Consider the following 19,049-nt stretch of genomic DNA (forward strand, 5'->3'; position numbering starts at 1 on the left):
AGCCTGACCCCCAGGTCCTGTCCCTGCTCCAGCCTGACCCCCAGGTCCTGTCCCTGCTCCAGCCTGACCTCCAGGTCCTGTCCCTGCTCCAGCCTGACCCCCAGGTCCTGTCCCTGCTCCAGTCTGACCTCCAGGTCCTGTCCCTGCTCCAGCCTGACCCCCAGGTCCTGTCCCTGCTCCAGTCTGACCCCCAGGTCCTGTCCCTGCTCCAGTCTGACCCCCAGGTCCTGTCCCTGCTCCAGCCACCCCCAGGTCCTGTACCTGTCCCTGCTCCAGCCTGACCCCCAGGTCCTGTCCCTGCTCCAGCCTGACCCCCAGGTCCTGTCCCTGCTCCAGCCTGACCCCCAGGTCCTGTCCCTGCTCCAGTCTGACCCCAGGTCCTGTCCCTGTCCCTGCTCCAGGGTCCTGTCCCTGTCCCTGCTCCAGCCTGACCCCCAGGTCCTGTCCCTGCTCCAGCCTGACCCACAGGTCCTGTCCCTGCTCCAGCCTGACCCCCAGGTCCTGTACCTGTCCCTGCTCCAGTCTGACCCCCAGGTCCTGTACCTGTCCCTGCTCCAGCCTGACCCACAGGTCCTGTCCCTGCTCAGTCTGACCCCCAGGTCCTGTCCTGTCCCTGCTCCAGTCTGACCCCCAGGTCCTGTACCTGCTCCAGCCCAACCCCCAGGTCCTGTCCCTGCTCCAGCCTGACCCCCAGGTCCTGTCCCTGTCCCTGCCCCAGCCAGCCTGACCCCCAGGTCCTCTACCTGTCCCTGCTCCAGCCTGACCCACAGGTCCTGTCCCTGCTCAGTCTGACCCCAGGTCCTGTACCTGTCCCTGCTCCAGCCCGACCCGAGATCCTGCAGCTGTCCATTGATGTAGAGGTTCCTGAGACAGCCATGGAAGCTGGTCCCGTTCTGCCCCCCAACTCCAGACTGCAGCGCTGCAGAGACTGACCAACGATCTGGCATACCTGGAGAGAGGGAAAGGGAGAGAGAGAAAGAGACAGAGATAGAGAGAGAGAAAGAGAGAGCGAGAGAGAGTTAGAGGGAGAGAGAGTTCTGTAAGTGTAAGTGTAATGTTTACTGTTAATATTTTATTGTTTATTTCACTTTTGTTTATCTACTTCACTTGCTTTGGCAATGTTGACATGTTTTCCCATGCCAATAAAGCCCTTTGAATTGAATTGAATGTAGAGAGACAGACACAGAGAGGTAGAAAGAGAAGAAGAGAAACACACAGAGAGAAAGAAGAAGAGAGAAGAAGAAAGAAGAAGAAGACACAGAGAGGTAGAAAGAGAAGAAGAGAGACACACAGAGAGGTAGAAAGAAGAAGAGAGACACACAGAGAAAGAAAGAGAAGAAGAGAGACACACAGAGAGGAAAGAAGAAGAAGAGAAACACACAGAGGTAGAAAGAGACACAGAAAAACACACAGAGGTAGAAAGAAGAGAGAAACACACAGAGAGAAGAGAAGAAGAGACACACAGAGAAAGAAAGAGAAAAGAGACACACAGAGAAAGAAAGAAGAGAGACACACAGAGAAAAAGAGAAGAGAGACACACAGAGAAGAGAAAGAGAAGAAGAGAGACACACAGAGAAAGAGAAAGAGAAGAAGAGAAACACAGAGAGAAAGACAGAGAGAAGAGAGACACACAGAGAGAAAGAGAAGAAGAGAGACACACACAGAGAGAGAAAGAGAAGAAGAGAAACACACAGAGAAAGAAAGAGAAGAGACACAAGAGAAACACACAGAGAGAGATGATACTTCACATATGGAACCAACACGTTTTAGAGCTAAGAGACAGAGAAAGAAAGCTACAATATGTCCAGAAAAGCCCTCTTCCTGACACACACAGTGTATAACGCACCTCCCAGGTATAGAGGAGAATCGCTGCTGAGTGTTGACTGTTTACTCAGAGAGTTGATAGACTTGACTGGTCCACCATCAATAGACAGAGACACAGTCTGATCTGATGCCACCAACTCTACCACATGGAACACACCATCATTTACCGTCTCCACACTGAGAGGAGAGAGAGAGAGAAAACACACCATCATTTACCGTCTCCACACTGAGAGGAGAGAGAGAGAGAGAGACACACACCATCATTTACCGTCTCCACACAGAGAGGAGAGAGAGAGAACACAGACCATCAAAGACAGAAGAGAGACACTGAGAGAAGAGAGAAGAGAGAACACACACCATCATTTACTCTCCACACTGAGAGAAGAGAGAGAGAGAACACACACCATCATTTACCGTCTCCACACTGAGAGGAGAGAGAGAGAGAACACACACCATCATTTACCGTCTCCACACTGAGAGGAGAGAGAGAGAGACACACACCATCATTTACCGTCTCCACACTGAGAGGAGAGAGAGAGAGAGACACACACACCATCATTTACCGTCTCCACACTGAGAAAGAGAACACAGACCATCAGAGACTCCACACTGAGAGGAGAAGAGAGAGACACACCATCATTTAAGAAGTCTCCACACTGAGAAAGAAAGAGAAGAAGAGAGACACAGAGAGAAGAGAGAGAACACACATCATTTACCGTCTCCACACTGAGAGAGAGAGAGAAAGAGAAGAGAGACACACCATCATTTACCGTCTCCACACTGAGAGAGAGAGAGAACACACACCATCATTTACCGTCTCCACACTGAGAGGAGAGAGAGAGAACACACACCATTATTTACCATCTCCACACTGAGAGGAGAGAGAGAGAGAACACACCATCATTTACCGTCTCCACACTGAGAGGAGAGAGAGAAGAACACACCATCATTTACCGTCTCCACACTGAGAGAAAGAGAGAGAAGAGACACACCATCATTTACCGTCTCCACACTGAGAAAGAGAGAAGAGAGACACACCAGAGAAAGAGAAGAAGAGAGACACACAGAGAGAGAAAGAGAGAAGAGAGATACACACCATCATTTACCATCTCCACACTGAGAGAGAGAGAAGAGAGACACAGACCATCATTTACCGTCTCCACACTGAGAAGAGAGAGAACACACCATCATTTACCGAGAGACACACTGAGAGGAGAGAAGAGAGAACACACCATCATTTACCGTCTCCACACTGAGAGGAGAGAAGAGAACACACCATCATTTACCGTCTCCACACTGAGAGGAGAGGGAGAATATGTCCCAGAACACACACATCATTTACCGTCTCCACACTGAGAGGAGAGAGAGAACACACACCATCATTTACCGTCTCCACACTGAGAGAGACACAGTCTGAGAGAGAACACACCATCATTTACCGTCTCCACACTGAGAGGAGAGAGAGAGAGAACACACACCATCATTTACCGTCTCCACACTGAGAGGAGAGAGAGAGAGAGAGAACACACACCATCATTTACCGTCTCCACACTGAGAGGAGAGAGAGAGAACACACACCATCATTTACCGTCTCCACACTGAGAGGAGAGAGAGAGAGAGAACACACACCATCATTTACCGTCTCCACACTGAGAGGAGAGAGAGAGAGAACACACACCATCATTTACCGTCTCCACACTGAGAGGAGAGAGAGAGAGAACACACACCATCATTTACCGTCTCCACACTGAGAGGAGAGAGAGAGAGAACACACCATCATTTACCGTCTCCACACTGAGAGGAGAGAGAGAGAACACACACCATCATTTACCGTCTCCACACTGAGAGGAGAGAGAGAGAGAGAACACACACCATCATTTACCGTCTCCACACTGAGAGGAGAGAGAACACACACCTTCATTTAAGAGAGAGAGAACACACACCATCATTTACCGTCTCCACACTGAGAGGAGAGAGAACACACACCTTCATTTACCGTCTCCACACTGAGAGGAGAGAGAGAGAGAACACACACCATCATTTACCGTCTCCACACTGAGAGGAGAGAGAGAGAACACACACCATCATTTACCGTCTCCACACTGAGAGGAGAGAGAGAGAGAACACACACCATCATTTACCGTCTCCACACTGAGAGGAGAGAGAGAGAGAGAACACACACCATCATTTACCGTCTCCACACTGAGAGGAGAGAGAGAACACACACCATCATTTACCGTCTCCACCCTGAGAGGAGAGAGAGAGAGAGAACACACACCATCATTTACCGTCTCCACACTGAGAGGAGAGAGAGAGACACACACCATCATTTACCGTCTCCACACTGAGAGGAAGAGAGAGAGAGAACACACCATCATTTACCGTCTCCACACTGAGAGGAGAGAGAGAGAGAACACGCACCATTGGAAATACAACCCATATTTATGCTTATTTATTTTATCTTGTGTCCTTTAACCATTTGCACATTTTTAAAAACACTGTATATATATATATATATGACATTTGTAATGTCTTTATTGTTTTGAAACTTCTGTATGTGTAATGTTTACTGTTAATTTTTATTGTTTATTTCACTTTACATATTCACTTTATATATTATCTACCTCACTTGCTTTGGCAATGTTAACACATGTTTCCCATGGCAATAAAGCCCCTTGAATTGAATTGAAATTGAAATTGAGAGAGAGAGAGAGAGACAGAGAGAGACAGAGAGAGGAGAGAGAGAGACAGAGAGGAGAGAGAGGGAGACAGCAACACAATTAGAGCCAACCAAATCATGAAATGTGTGTGTGGTATGGTGTGTGTGTGTGTGTGTGTTACCTGTATATAGCAGAGGCAGGGTCTGTTCCAGTGTGGTATGGTGTGTGTGTGTGTGTGTTACCTGTATATAGCAGAGGCAGGGTTTGTTCCAGTGTGGTATGGTGTGTGTGTGTGTGTGTGTGTATGTTACCTGTATATAGCAGAGGCAGGGTCTGTTCCAGTGTGGTATGGTGTGTGTGTGTGTGTGTGTGTTACCTGTATATAGCAGAGGCAGGGTTTTCCAGTTCCAGTGTGGTGTGGTATGGTGTGTGTGTGTGTGTGTGTGTGTGTGTTACCTGTATATAGCAGAGGCAGGGTCTGTTCCAGTGTGGTATGATGTGTGTGTGTGTGTGTGTGTGTGTGTGTGTATGTTACCTGTATATAGCAGGGGCAGGGTCTGTTCCAGTGTGGTATGGTGTGTGTGTGTGTGTGTGTTACCTGTATATAGCAGAGGCAGGGTTTGTTCCAGTGTGGTATGGTGTGACATATAGCAGAGGCAGGGTTTGTTCCAGTGTGTGTGTGTGTGTGTGTGTGTGTTACCTGTATATAGCAGAGGCAGGGTTTGTTCCAGTGTGGTATGGTGTGTGTGTGTGTGTGTGTGTGTGTGTGTGTTACCTGTATATAGCAGAGGCAGGGTCTGTTCCAGTGTGGTGTGTGTGTGGTATGGTGTGTGTGTGTGTATATAGCAGAGGCAGGGTGTGTTCCACCTGTATATAGCAGAGGCAGGGTGTGTTCCAGTGTGGTAGTTGACACGGAGACGTCCTCTATACAACTCTATGGTAATGTGGTCCTTGTCTCCTTTATACAGCAACACACCACTGTCCTCATCTGTAGCAATCTGACAGAAACACAGAAACACACGCACACACACACACACACACACACACGCACACACACACACACCACACATACCACACATATACCACACACACACACACACACACACACACACACACACGCACGCACACCTATGTTTAATCACCCCTTATAGTTATAAGTCAGTCAAGGAAGTGATGATGGTATGTGTGTGTGTGTGTGTGTGTGTGTGTGGTATGTGTGTGTGTGTGTGTGTGTGTGTGTGTGTGTGTGTGTGTGTTGTGTGTGTGTGTGTGTGTGTGTGTGTGTGTGTGGTATGTGTGTGTGGTATGTGTGTGTGTGTGTGGTGTGTGGTGTGGTGTGTATGTGGTGTATGTGTGTGTGTGGTGTGTGCTTGTGTGTGGTGAGTGTGTGTGGTGTGTGTGTACCTGTAGTGTGTGTGTGTGTGTGTACCTGTAGTGTGTGTACCTGTAGTGTGTGTGTGTGTGTGTGTGTGTACCTGTAGTGTGATGTTTGTCTCAGGTGTGATTAGACTAGAGGGCAGCTGCAGGTAAGACCGTCGGTTGACGAAGTTGACACTGGCTAGCGTCTCGCACCACTCGCCCTCGTAACCATGGAGACACTGACAGCGGGGGTCCGTCTCCACGACAACGCACTGCGCTCCGTTCATACACTCGTGGTCGTCACAGGGACTGGTGCGCGGCAGAACCATGGGAGGAGAGAACTCACAGAACAGACCGCTGAAAACAAAACAAAACAAAACAACCATCAGGGACTCACAGAACAGACCTCTGAAAACAAACAAAACAACCATCAGGGACTCACAGAACAGACCTCTGAAAACAAAACAAAACAACCATCAGGGACTCACAAAACAGACCGCTGAAAACAAAACAAAACAACCATCAGGGACTCACAGAACAAACCACTGAAAACAAACAAAACAACCATCAGGGACTCACAGAACAAACCACTGAAAACAAAACAAAACAACCATCAGGGACTCACAGAACAGACCGCTGAAAACAAACAAAACAAAACAACGATCAGGGACTCACAGAACAAACCACTGAAAACAAACAAAACAAAACAACCATCAGGGACTCACAGAACAAACCACTGAAAACAAAAAAACAAAACAACCATCAGGGACTCACAGAACAGACCACTGAAAACAAAAAAACAAAACAACCATCAGGGACTCTCAAAACAGACCGCTGAAAACAAACAAAACAAAACAACCATCAGGGACTCACAGAACAGACCTCTGAAAACAAACAAAACAACCATCAGGGACTCACAGAACAGACCTCTGAAAACAAAACAAAACAACCATCAGGGACTGATCAGAACAGACCGCTCCAAAACAAAACTGTCCATGTAATCATATTCATTGTCAGGTAAACAAGATAAACTGATCATAGATCAGCACTCTAAAATGCAAAACAAAACAACACTCTTTTGTTGTTGTTGTGTTAACAAAGTGGAATAAAAAAAACGATTGACACAAAATATTCTGTAATGTGAAAATGGAAACAAAAAAACAATTATAACGATCAGGGACTAAAACATTCATGGAAAAAACAAAACCCATCTAATATATTATATTGATTAGATAAATAAACACCCCCCAAGTTAGAATCACAGTGATAACATCTGAACAGTCTTCTTGAAAATCTCTAAGAGTCATTACAGCTGGGAGTCTTCTTGGGTAAGTCTCTAAGAGTCATTACAGCTCAGGGAGTCTTCTTGGGTAGACCGTCTCGAAAACAAACATTACAGCTCAGGGACTCTTCTTGGGTAAGTCTCTAAGAGTCATTACAGCTGGGAGTCTTCTTGGGTAAGTCTCTAAAGTCACTACTGCTGTTGAGTCTTTCTGAACAGTCTCTAAGAGCCATTACAGCTGGGAGTCTTCTTGGGTACGTCTCTCAGAGTCACTACCGCTGTTGAGTCTTTCTGGGTACAACCTCTAGGGACATTACAGCAGAGTCTTCTGAAAACAAACAAAACAACCTGGGAGTCTTTCTGGGTACGTCTCTAAGAGCTGTGAGTCTTTCTTGACCACCATCTTTCTGGGACTCTCAGAACAGTCAGCTAAAACTGTTGAGTCTTTCTGGGACGTCTCAGAGGCATTACAGCTGGGAACTTCTTGGGTAAGTCTCTAAGAGTCACTACCGCTGAACAGTCTTTCTGGGTACAAAACTAAAGTCACTATCGCTGTTGAGTCTTTCTGAACAGTCTCTAAAAGTCAAACCGCTGTTGAGTCTTTCTGGGTATGTCTCTCAGAGCTGAGTCTTTCTGAAAACAAACTCTAAGAGTCAGTACCACTGTTGAGTCTTTCTGGGTACAAACTCTAAGAGCTGTGAGTCTTTCTGGGTAAGTCTCTAAGAGTCAAAACTACCGCTGTTGAGTCTTTCTGGGTACGTCTCTAAACAAAACACTACTGTTGTTGAGTCTTTCTGGGTATGTCTCTCAGATCAGGGACTGTTGAAACCTTTCTGGGTATGTCTCTCAGAGCTGTTTCAAAACAACCATGGGACTCACAGTCTTTCCATCAGGGACTCACAGAACAGTCTCTGAAAACAAACAAAACAACCATCAGGGACTCACAGAACAGACTCTGAAAACAAACTGTGAACCATCAGGGACTCTCAGAACAGACCGCTGTTGAGTCTTTCTGGGTAAGTGTCAGGGACTCACTACCGAACAGACAGCTGAAAACAAAACTCTAAGAGGGACTTTCTGGAAAAGTCTCTAAAAGTCAAAACAACCATCTGTTGAGTCTTTCTGAACAGACGTCTCTAAAACACTACTGTTGGGAGTCTTTCTGGGGTAGTCTCTCAGAGCTGTTGAGTCTTTCTGGGTACTCTCAGAACAGCCGCTGAAAACTTTCTGGGTAAGTCTCTAAGGGTCACTACAGAACAGTCTTTCTGAAAACAAACAAAACAAAGCTGTGAGTCTTTCTGGGACTCTCTCAGAGCTGTGAAAACTTTCTGGGTAACCTCTCAGGGACTCTCAAAAGTCTTTCTGAAAACAAACAAAACAAAGAGCTGTGAGTCTTTCTGAACAGACTCTGAAAACTGTGAAAACTTTCTCAGGGTCTCTCAGAGCTGACCTTTCTGAAAACAAAACAAAACAAGAGCTGTGAGTCTTTCTGGGTCAGGTCTCCACCTGTCCATGTAATCATTTCATTTTTTATTTTCAAGATAAACTTCATAGCTCTGTCAAGATGCTTGTTGAGTTTTCTGGCCATTTTTAAGTCTTGTCGTATATGTTCAAAGATTTAATAAAAAAAAAAGATTGACTCAAAATATTCTGTACTGTCGAAAATGGAAGTTTTAACGTTTGTCCATGCTGGAAAAATTAATTAATCTCCCATATTGATTAGATAAGCAGACTGAACCAGGTTAAATCACAGTGATAACATCTTGGCCCCTTCTGTTTAAATTTTAAGAGTCATTAACTCCCAGTCTCTCTTGGACAAGCATCTCTAAGAGTCATTACAGCTGAGTCTTTTCTTTGGTTTGCCCCAAATTTCTTTGTAAGAGTCATTACAGCTTTTCAAAAGTGGGTAAGTCTCTAAGAGTCATTACAGCTGCAGTTTTTGGAATATAGTCTATTCTGTAAGATGTCATCTTTTCACACATTTGGATTCTGGACAAAAAGAGTCACTATCCTCTGTTGAGTCTTTCTGGGTCACAGTATTAAGAGTCTGTACAGCTGTTTTAAACAGGATTGGCATGGGTAAATCTCTATGAGTGGTTTCCTGTTGAGTCTTTCTTCTTTTCAGAGCTGTGAGTCTTTTAGGTTATTATTTTGGAGTAACTACCGCTGTTGAGTCTTCTGGGTAGTTTTCACTCCCGCTGTTTAAATCTTTCTGGTAACTGTTCTAAAGTCACTACAGATTGGTCTTGGTGGTAATTCTGGGTACTCTCTGGTTTCCTACCTCTGTTGGTCTGAGCTAGGTAAGTCGCCTGAGTCTTTGTAGTGAGTCTTTCTGGGTCTGCTCTAAGAGTCACTACTTGCTGTTGAGTCTTTCTGGGTCTCTTGAAAACCTCCCTGTCACTACTGCTGTTGAGTCTTTCTGGTTACCCATCTCTCAGAGCTGTGAGTCTTTCTGTTCTGTATGTCTGTTAAGAGTCACTACTCTGCTTGAGTCTTTCTGGGTTCTGTCCTGGTCACTACCGCTGCTCCTGAGTCTTTCTGTTCTGCTCCTGAGCTGTGAGTCTTTCTGGGTCTGTCTCTACTCTGTCCTGGTCTGTTCTGTTCTGTCTCCTGGTCTGTTCTACTCTGCTCCTGAGTCTGTTCTGTTCTGCTCTGGCTGTTCTGTTCTGCTCCTGTCTGTTCTCTCTGCTCCTGGTCTGTTCTGTTCTGCTCCTGTTCTAATAGTTCTGTTCTCTGCTCTGGTTCTGTTCTGTTCTGAGTCACTGTTCTGTTCTGGTCTGTTCTGGGTACTCTGCTCCTGGTCTGTTCTGTTCTGCTCCTGAGCTGTTCTTTCTGCTCCTGGTCTGTTCTGTGAGTCTGCTCTGGGTCTGTTCTGTTCAGCTCCTGGATCTGTTCTACATTTGCTCCTGTTTTCTTTTCATAATTCTTCAAGCTCTGTCAAGTTGGTTGTTCTGCTCCTGTTCTGCCATTTTTAAGTCTTGTCCTGTTCTTTTCAATACGATTTGTCAAAACTGTTCTGTTCTGTTCAGGAACATTCACTGTCTGTTTGGCCTTGTGTTCCTGTTCTGTTGTCCTGCTGAAAGGTGAATTAATCTCTCCTGTGTCTGTTGGAAAGCTGCTCCAGTTCTTTCCTCTGGTCCTTTCCTGTTCTTAGCCCCATTCTGTTTCTTTTCTACCTGCTCCACAGTTCTGTTCTGACAAGCTCCTGTTCTGTTCTACTCTGCCACTGTGCTGAAAATTGGAGAGCGGTACTCTGCTCCTGTTCTGTTCTGGACTTGCTCCAAACACAACACTTTGTATTCTGGACAAAAAGTTCTATTTCTGCTGCCATGTTCTTTCTACTCTGCTCCTGTTCTTGTTGCAAACTCTGTTTTGTTATGTTTTATTCTGCTCCTGGCTCTGTTCTTTTCACTCTGTCATGTTCTGTTCTATTGTGGAGTTCTGTTGTAGATCCATCCTCAGTTGTTCTCCTATCACAGTTCATTAAACTCTGCTAACTGTTTTAAAGTCAGCATTGGCTCCTGTTCTGTTTTCCTTCCTCTCCTGCAACTGAGCTAGGAAGGACGCCTGTATCTTTGTAGTGAATGTTTTTTTTTTACCCATCTACCAATACTTGCCCTTCTGTGTGAGGCATTGGAAAACCTCCTGGTCTTTGTGGTTGAATCTGTGTTTGTTCAAACCTGCTCCTGATAATTGTATGTGTGGGGTACTGTTTTATTCTGCTCCTGTTCTGTTCTACTCTGCTCCTGTTCTGTTCTATTCTGCTCCTGGTCTGTTCTACTCTGCTCCTGGTCTGTTCTATTCTGCTCCTGTTCTGTTCTACTCTGCTCCTGTTCTGTTCTATTCTGCTCCTGGTCTGTTCTGTTCTGCTCTGGTCTGTTGTTCTGTTCTGTTCTGCTCCTGGTCTGTTCTACTCTGCTCCTGGTCTGTTCTGTTCTGCTCCTGGTCTGTTCTACTCTGCTGTTCTGTTCTGTCCTACAAGGTCTGCTCCTGGTCTGTTCTGTTCTGCTCCTGGTTCTGTTCTACCTGCTCCTGGTCTGTTCTAGGTTCTGCTCCTGGTCTGTTCTAAACTCTGCTCCTGGTCTGTTCTGGTTCTGCTCCCTGGTCTGTTACTAAACTGCTCCTGGTCTGTTCTGAACGTTCTGGTTAACTACCCTCCTGGTCTGTTCTAAACCAGCCCCTACCTCTCTATTCTGAACGTTCTGTTCTACCCTGCTCCTGGTCTAAACCAGTTCTACCTGCTCCTGAGTCGTTCTGTTAACTACTCCTGGACTGTTCTAAACCTGCCCTGGTCTGTTCTGAACTGTTCCTGGTCTGTTCTACTCTGCTCAGACTGGTCTGTTCTATTCTGCTCCTGTTCTGCGTTCTGTTAACTACTCTGCTCCTGTTCTGTTCTAAACTCAGCTGTTCTACTGCTCCTGTTCTGTTCATTCTGCGTTCAGGTTAACTACTCCTGACTGGTACTAAACCAGCCCCTGTTCTGCTCCTGAGCGTTCAGGTTAACTACCCCTACAGACTGGTACTAAACCAGCCCCTACCTGTTCCTGAGCGTTCTGTTAACTAAATGTCAGACTGGTACTAAACCAGCCCCTACCTCATCATGAACGTACAGGATAACTACCCCTACAGACTGGTACTAAACCAGCCCCTACCTCATCCTGAACGTTCAGGTTAACTACCCCTACAGACTGGTACTAAACCAGCCCCTACCTCATCATGAACGTTCAGGTTAACTACCCCTACAGACTGGTACTAAACCAGCCCCTACCTTATCATGAACGTTCAGGTTAACTACCCCTACAGACTGGTACTAAACCAGCCCCTACCTTATCATGAACGTTCAGGTTAACTACCCCTACAGACTGGTACTAAACCAGCCCCTACCTTATCATGAACGTTCAGGTTAACTACCCCTACAGACTGGTACTAAACCAGCCCCTACCTCATCCTGAACGTTCAGGTTAACTACCCCTACAGACTGGTACTAAACCAGCCCCTACCTTATCCTGAACGTTCAGGTTAACTACCCCTACAGACTGGTACTAAACCAGCCCCTACCTCATCCTGAACGTTCAGGTTAACTACCCCTACAGACTGGTACTAAACCAGCCCCTACCTTATCATGAACGTTCAGGTTAACTACCCCTACAGACTGGTACTAAACCAGCCCCTACCTTATCATGAACGTTCAGGTTAACTACCCCTACAGACTGGTACTAAACCAGCCCCTACCTCATCATGAACGTTCAGGTTAACTACCCCTACAGACTGGTACTAAACCAGCCCCTACCTCATCCTGAACGTTCAGGTTAACTACCCCTACAGACTGGTACTAAACCAGCCCCTACCTTATCATGAACGTTCAGGTTAACTACCCCTACAGACTGGTACTAAACCAGCCCCTACCTTATCCTGAACGTTCAGGTTAACTACCCCTACAGACTGGTACTAAACCAGCCCCTACCTTATCCTGAACGTTCAGGTTAACTACCCCTACAGACTGGTACTAAACCAGCCCCTACCTTATCCTGAACGTTCAGGTTAACTACCCCTACAGACTGGTACTAAACCAGCCCCTACCTCATCCTGAACGTTCAGGTTAACTACCCCTACAGACTGGTACTAAACCAGCCCCTACCTCATCATGAACGTTCAGGTTAACTACCCCTACAGACTGGTACTAAACCAGCCCCTACCTTATCCTGAACGTTCAGGTTAACTACCCCTACAGACTGGTACTAAACCAGCCCCTACCTTATCCTGAACGTTCAGGTTAACTACCCCTACAGACTGGTACTAAACCAGCCCCTACCTCATCATGAACGTTCAGGTTAACTACCCCTACAGACTGGTACTAAACCAGCCCCTACCTTATCATGAACGTTCAGGTTAACTACCCCTACAGACTGGTACTAAACCAGCCCCTACCTTATCCTGAACGTTCAGGTTAACTACCCCTACAGACTGGTACTAAACCAGCCCCTACCTTATCATGAACGTTCAGGTTAACTACCCCTACAGACTGGTACTAAACCAGCCCCTACCTTATCCTGAACGTTCAGGTTAACTACCCCTACAGACTGGTACTAAACCAGCCCCTACCTTATCCTGAACGTTCAGGTTAACTACCCCTACAGACTGGTACTAAACCAGCCCCTACCTTATCCTGAACGTTCAGGTTAACTACCCCTACAGACTGGTACTAAACCAGCCCCTACCTTATCCTGAACGTTCAGGTTAACTACCCCTACAGACTGGTACTAAACCAGCCCCTACCTTATCCTGAACGTTCAGGTTAACTACCCCTACAGACTGGTACTAAACCAGCCCCTACCTTATCCTGAACGTTCAGGTTAACTACCCCTACAGACTGGTACTAAACCAGCCCCTACCTTATCCTGAGCGTTCAGGTTAACTACCCCTACAGACTGGTACTAAACCAGCCCCTACCTTATCCTGAACGTTCAGGTTAACTACCCCTACAGACTGGTACTAAACCAGCCCCTACCTCATCCTGAACGTTCAGGTTAACTACCCCTACAGACTGGTACTAAACCAGCCCCTACCTTATCCTGAACGTTCAGGTTAACTACCCCTACAGACTGGTACTAAACCAGCCCCTACCTTATCCTGAACGTTCAGGTTAACTACCCCTACAGACTGGTACTAAACCAGCCCCTACCTTATCATGAACGTTCAGGTTAACTACCCCTACAGACTGGTACTAAACCAGCCCCTACCTTATCCTGAACGTTCAGGTTAACTACCCCTACAGACTGGTACTAAACCAGCCCCTACCTCATCCTGAACGTTCAGGTTAACTACCCCTACAGACTGGTACTAAACCAGCCCCTACCTTATCCTGAACGTTCAGGTTAACTACCCCTACAGACTGGTACTAAACCAGCCCCTACCTTATCATGAACGTTCAGGTTAACTACCCCTACAGACTGGTACTAAACCAGCCCCTACCTCATCCTGAACGTTCAGGTTAACTACCCCTACAGACTGGTACTAAACCAGCCCTACCTTATCCTGAACGTTCAGGTTAACTACCCCTACAGACTGGTACTAAACCAGCCCTACCTTATCATGAACGTTCAGGTTAACTACCCCTACAGACTGGTACTAAACCAGCCCCTACCTTATCCTGAACGTTCAGGTTAACTACCCCTACAGACTGGTACTAAACCAGCCCCTACCTTATCATGAACGTTCAGGTTAACTACCCCTACAGACTGGTACTAAACCAGCCCCTACCTTATCCTGAACGTTCAGGTTAACTACCCCTACAGACTGGTACTAAACCAGCCCCTACCTTATCCTGAACGTTCAGGTTAACTACCCCTACAGACTGGTACTAAACCAGCCCCTACCTTATCATGAACGTTCAGGTTAACTACCCCTACAGACTGGTACTAAACCAGCCCCTACCTTATCCTGAACGTTCAGGTTAACTACCCCTACAGACTGGTTCTAAACCAGCCCCTACCTTATCATGAACGTTCAGGTTAACTACCCCTACAGACTGGTACTAAACCAGCCCCTACCTTATCATGAACGTTCAGGTTAACTACCCCTACAGACTGGTACTAAACCAGCCCCTACCTTATCATGAACGTTCAGGTTAACTACCCCTACAGACTGGTACTAAACCAGCCCCTACCTTATCCTGAACGTTCAGGTTAACTACCCCTACAGACTGGTACTAAACCAGCCCCTACCTCATCATGAACGTTCAGGTTAACTACCCCTACAGACTGGTACTAAACCAGCCCCTACCTTATCCTGAACGTTCAGGTTAACTACCCCTACAGACTGGTACTAAACCAGCCCCTACCTTATCATGAACGTTCAGGTTAACTACCCCTACAGACTGGTACTAAACCAGCCCCTACCTCATCATGAACGTTCAGGTTAACTACCCCTACAGACTGGTACTAAACCAGCCCCTACCTTATCCTGAACGTTCAGGTTAACTACCCCTACAGACTGGTACTAAACCAGCCCCTACCTTATCCTGAACGTTCAGGTTAACTACCCCTACAGACTGGTACTAAACCAGCCCCTACCTTATCATGAACGTTCAGGTTAACTACCCCTACAGACTGGTACTAAACCAGCCCCTACCTCATCCTGAACGTTCAGGTTAACTACCCCTACAGACTGGTACTAAACCAGCCCCTACCTCATCATGAACGTTCAGGTTAACTACCCCTACAGACTGGTACTAAACCAGCCCCTACCTCATCATGAACGTTCAGGTTAACTACCCCTACAGACTGGTACTAAACCAGCCCCTACCTCATCATGAACGTTCAGGTTAACTACCCCTACAGACTGGTACTAAACCAGCCCCTACCTCATCATGAACGTTCAGGTTAACTACCCCTACAGACTGGTACTAAACCAGCCCCTACCTCATCATGAACGTTCAGGTTAACTACCCCTACAGACTGGTACTAAACCAGCCCCTACCTCATCCTGAACGTTCAGGTTAACTACCCCTACAGACTGGTACTAAACCAGCCCCTACCTTATCCTGAACGTTCAGGTTAACTACCCCTACAGACTGGTACTAAACCAGCCCCTACCTCATCATGAACGTTCAGGTTAACTACCCCTACAGACTGGTACTAAACCAGCCCCTACCTCATCCTGAACGTTCAGGTTAACTACCCCTACAGACTGGTACTAAACCAGCCCCTACCTTATCCTGAACGTTCAGGTTAACTACCCCTACAGACTGGTACTAAACCAGCCCCTACCTTATCATGAACGTTCAGGTTAACTACCCCTACAGACTGGTACTAAACCAGCCCCTACCTTATCCTGAACGTTCAGGTTAACTACCCCTACAGACTGGTACTAAACCAGCCCCTACCTTATCCTGAACGTTCAGGTTAACTACCCCTACAGACTGGTACTAAACCAGCCCCTACCTCATCCTGAGCGTTCAGGTTAACTACCCCTACAGACTGGTACTAAACCAGCCCCTACCTCATCATGAACGTTCAGGTTAACTACCCCTACAGACTGGTACTAAACCAGCCCCTACCTCATCCTGAACGTTCAGGTTAACTACCCCTACAGACTGGTACTAAACCAGCCCCTACCTTATCATGAACGTTCAGGTTAACTACCCCTACAGACTGGTACTAAACCAGCCCCTACCTTATCCTGAACGTTCAGGTTAACTACCCCTACAGACTGGTACTAAACCAGCCCCTACCTTATCATGAACGTTCAGGTTAACTACCCCTACAGACTGGTACTAAACCAGCCCCTACCTCATCCTGAACGTTCAGGTTAACTACCCCTACAGACTGGTACTAAACCAGCCCCTACCTCATCCTGAACGTTCAGGTTAACTACCCAGACTGGTACTAAACTACAGACTGGTACTAAACCAGCCCCTACCTCATCCTGAACGTTCAGGTTAACTACCCCTACAGACTGGTACTAAACCAGCCCCTACCTCATCATGAACGTTCAGGTTAACTACCCCTACAGACTGGTACTAAACCAGCCCCTACCTCATCCTGAACGTTCAGGATAACTACCCCTACAGACTGGTACTAAACCAGCCCCTACCTTATCATGAACGTTCAGGTTAACTACCCCTACAGACTGGTACTAAACCAGCCCCTACCTTATCCTGAACGTTCAGGTTAACTACCCCTACAGACTGGTACTAAACCAGCCCCTACCTCATCATGAACGTTCAGGTTAACTACCCCTACAGACTGGTACTAAACCAGCCCCTACCTCATCATGAACGTTCAGGTTAACTACCCCTACAGACTGGTACTAAACCAGCCCCTACCTTATCATGAACGTTCAGGTTAACTACCCTTACAGACTGGTACTAAACCAGCCCCTACCTCATCATGAACGTTCAGGTTAACTACCCCTACAGACTGGTACTAAACCAGCCCCTACCTTATCATGAACGTTCAGGTTAACTACCCCTACAGACTGGTACTAAACCAGCCCCTACCTTATCCTGAACGTTCAGGTTAACTACCCCTACAGACTGGTACTAAACCAGCCCCTACCTCATCATGAACGTTCAGGTTAACTAGCCCTACAGACTGGTACTAAACCAGCCCCTACCTCATCCTGAACGTTCAGGTTAACTACCCCTACAGACTGGTACTAAACCAGCCCCTACCTTATCCTGAACGCTCAGGTTAACTACCCCTACAGACTGGTACTAAACCAGCCCCTACCTCATCATGAACGTTCAGGTTAACTACCCCTACAGACTGGTACTAAACCAGCCCCTACCTCATCATGAACGTTCAGGTTAACTACCCCTACAGACTGGTACTAAACCAGCCCCTACCTCATCCTGAACGTTCAGGTTAACTACCCCTACAGACTGGTACTAAACCAGCCCCTACCTCATCCTGAACGTTCAGGTTAACTACCCCTACAGACTGGTACTAAACCAGCCCCTACCTCATCCTGAACGTTCAGGTTAACTACCCCTACAGACTGGTACTAAACCAGCCCCTACCTTATCCTGAACGTTCAGGTTAACTACCCCTACAGACTGGTACTAAACCAGCCCCTACCTTATCATGAACGTTCAGGTTAACTACCCCTACAGACTGGTACTAAACCAGCCTCTACCTTATCATGAACGTTCAGGTTAACTACCCCTACAGACTGGTACTAAACCAGCCCCTACCTTATCATGAACGTTCAGGTTAACTACCCCTACAGACTGGTACTAAACCAGCCTCTACCTTATCATGAACGTTCAGGTTAACTACCCATACAGAGTGAGAGAACAGGATTTTAGAAATGTTTGCAAATGTATAAAAACACATTTTGTTTATGATGCGATTTATTTTTCATGAATGTTCAGGTTGACTGCAGCAGAGGTAACTCTGGGTCTTCCTTTCCTGTGGTGGTCCTCATGAGAGCCAGTTTCATCATAACGCCTGATGGGTTTTGCGACTGCAAATTTCAAAGTTCTTGAAGTTTTCCGTATTGACTGACCTTCATGTCTTAAAGTAATGATGGACTGTCATTTCTCTTTGCTTAGTTGAGCTGTTCTTGCCATAAAATGGACTTGGTCTTTTACCAAATAGGGCTATCTTCTGTATACCACACCTACCTTGACATAACACAACTGATTGGCTCAAACGCATTAAGAAGGAAAGAAATTCCACAAATTAACTTAAGGCACACCCGTTAATTGAAATACATTCCAGGTGACTACCTCATGAAGCTGGTTGAGAGAATGCCAAGAATGTGGAAAACTGTCATCAAGGCAAAGGGTGGATACTTTGAAGAATCTCAAATATAAAATTATATTTGTTGAACACTTTTTTGGTTACTACATGACTCCATATGTGTTATTTCATAGTGTTGATGTCATCACTACTATTCTACAATGTAGAAAATAGTAAAAATAAAGAAAAACCCTGGAATGAGTAGGTGTGTCCAAACTGTTGACTAGTACTGTATGTACGTATGTGTGTGTGTGTGTGTGTGTGTATGTACGTATGTGTGTGTGTGTGTGTGTGTCCTGTTACCTGTATCCCTCAGGACAGACACAGGTGTGTGTGTGTGTGTGTGTGTGTGTGTGTGTGTGTGTGTGTGTGTGTGTGTGTGTGTGTGTGTGTGTATGTACGTATGTGTGTGTGTGTGTGTGTGTCCTGTTACCTGTATCCCTCAGGACAGACACAGGTGTGTGTGTGTGTGTGTGTGTGTGTGTGTGTGTGTGTGCGTATGTGTGTGTGTGTGTATGTACGTATGTGTGTGTGTGTGTGTGTGTCCTGTTACCTGTATCCCTCAGGACAGACACAGGTGTGTGTGTGTGTGTGTGTGTGTGTGCGTATGTGTGTGTGTGTGTGTGTGTGTGTGTGTCCTGTTACCTGTATCCCTCAGGACAGACACAGGTGTGTGTG

The 19,049-nt window shown here is 46.4% G+C and overlaps 1 protein-coding gene across 1 annotated transcript in view; it reads right to left on the reverse strand.

Annotated features, from left to right (window-relative positions):
- The window catches only part of LOC135507226 (slit homolog 2 protein-like), a 640,120-nt gene that overhangs the window by 19,433 nt on the left and 601,638 nt on the right, over positions 1-19,049 (reverse strand). The window contains 4 exon segments of the mRNA XM_064926820.1: positions 829-949; positions 1,847-2,001; positions 5,352-5,482; positions 5,960-6,200. Of these exon segments, the coding sequence (XP_064782892.1) occupies positions 829-949; positions 1,847-2,001; positions 5,352-5,482; positions 5,960-6,200 (648 nt within the window).

This window comes from Oncorhynchus masou, chromosome 20 (assembly GCF_036934945.1).
Source record: "Oncorhynchus masou masou isolate Uvic2021 chromosome 20, UVic_Omas_1.1, whole genome shotgun sequence".
Classification (NCBI taxonomy): domain Eukaryota; kingdom Metazoa; phylum Chordata; class Actinopteri; order Salmoniformes; family Salmonidae; genus Oncorhynchus; species Oncorhynchus masou.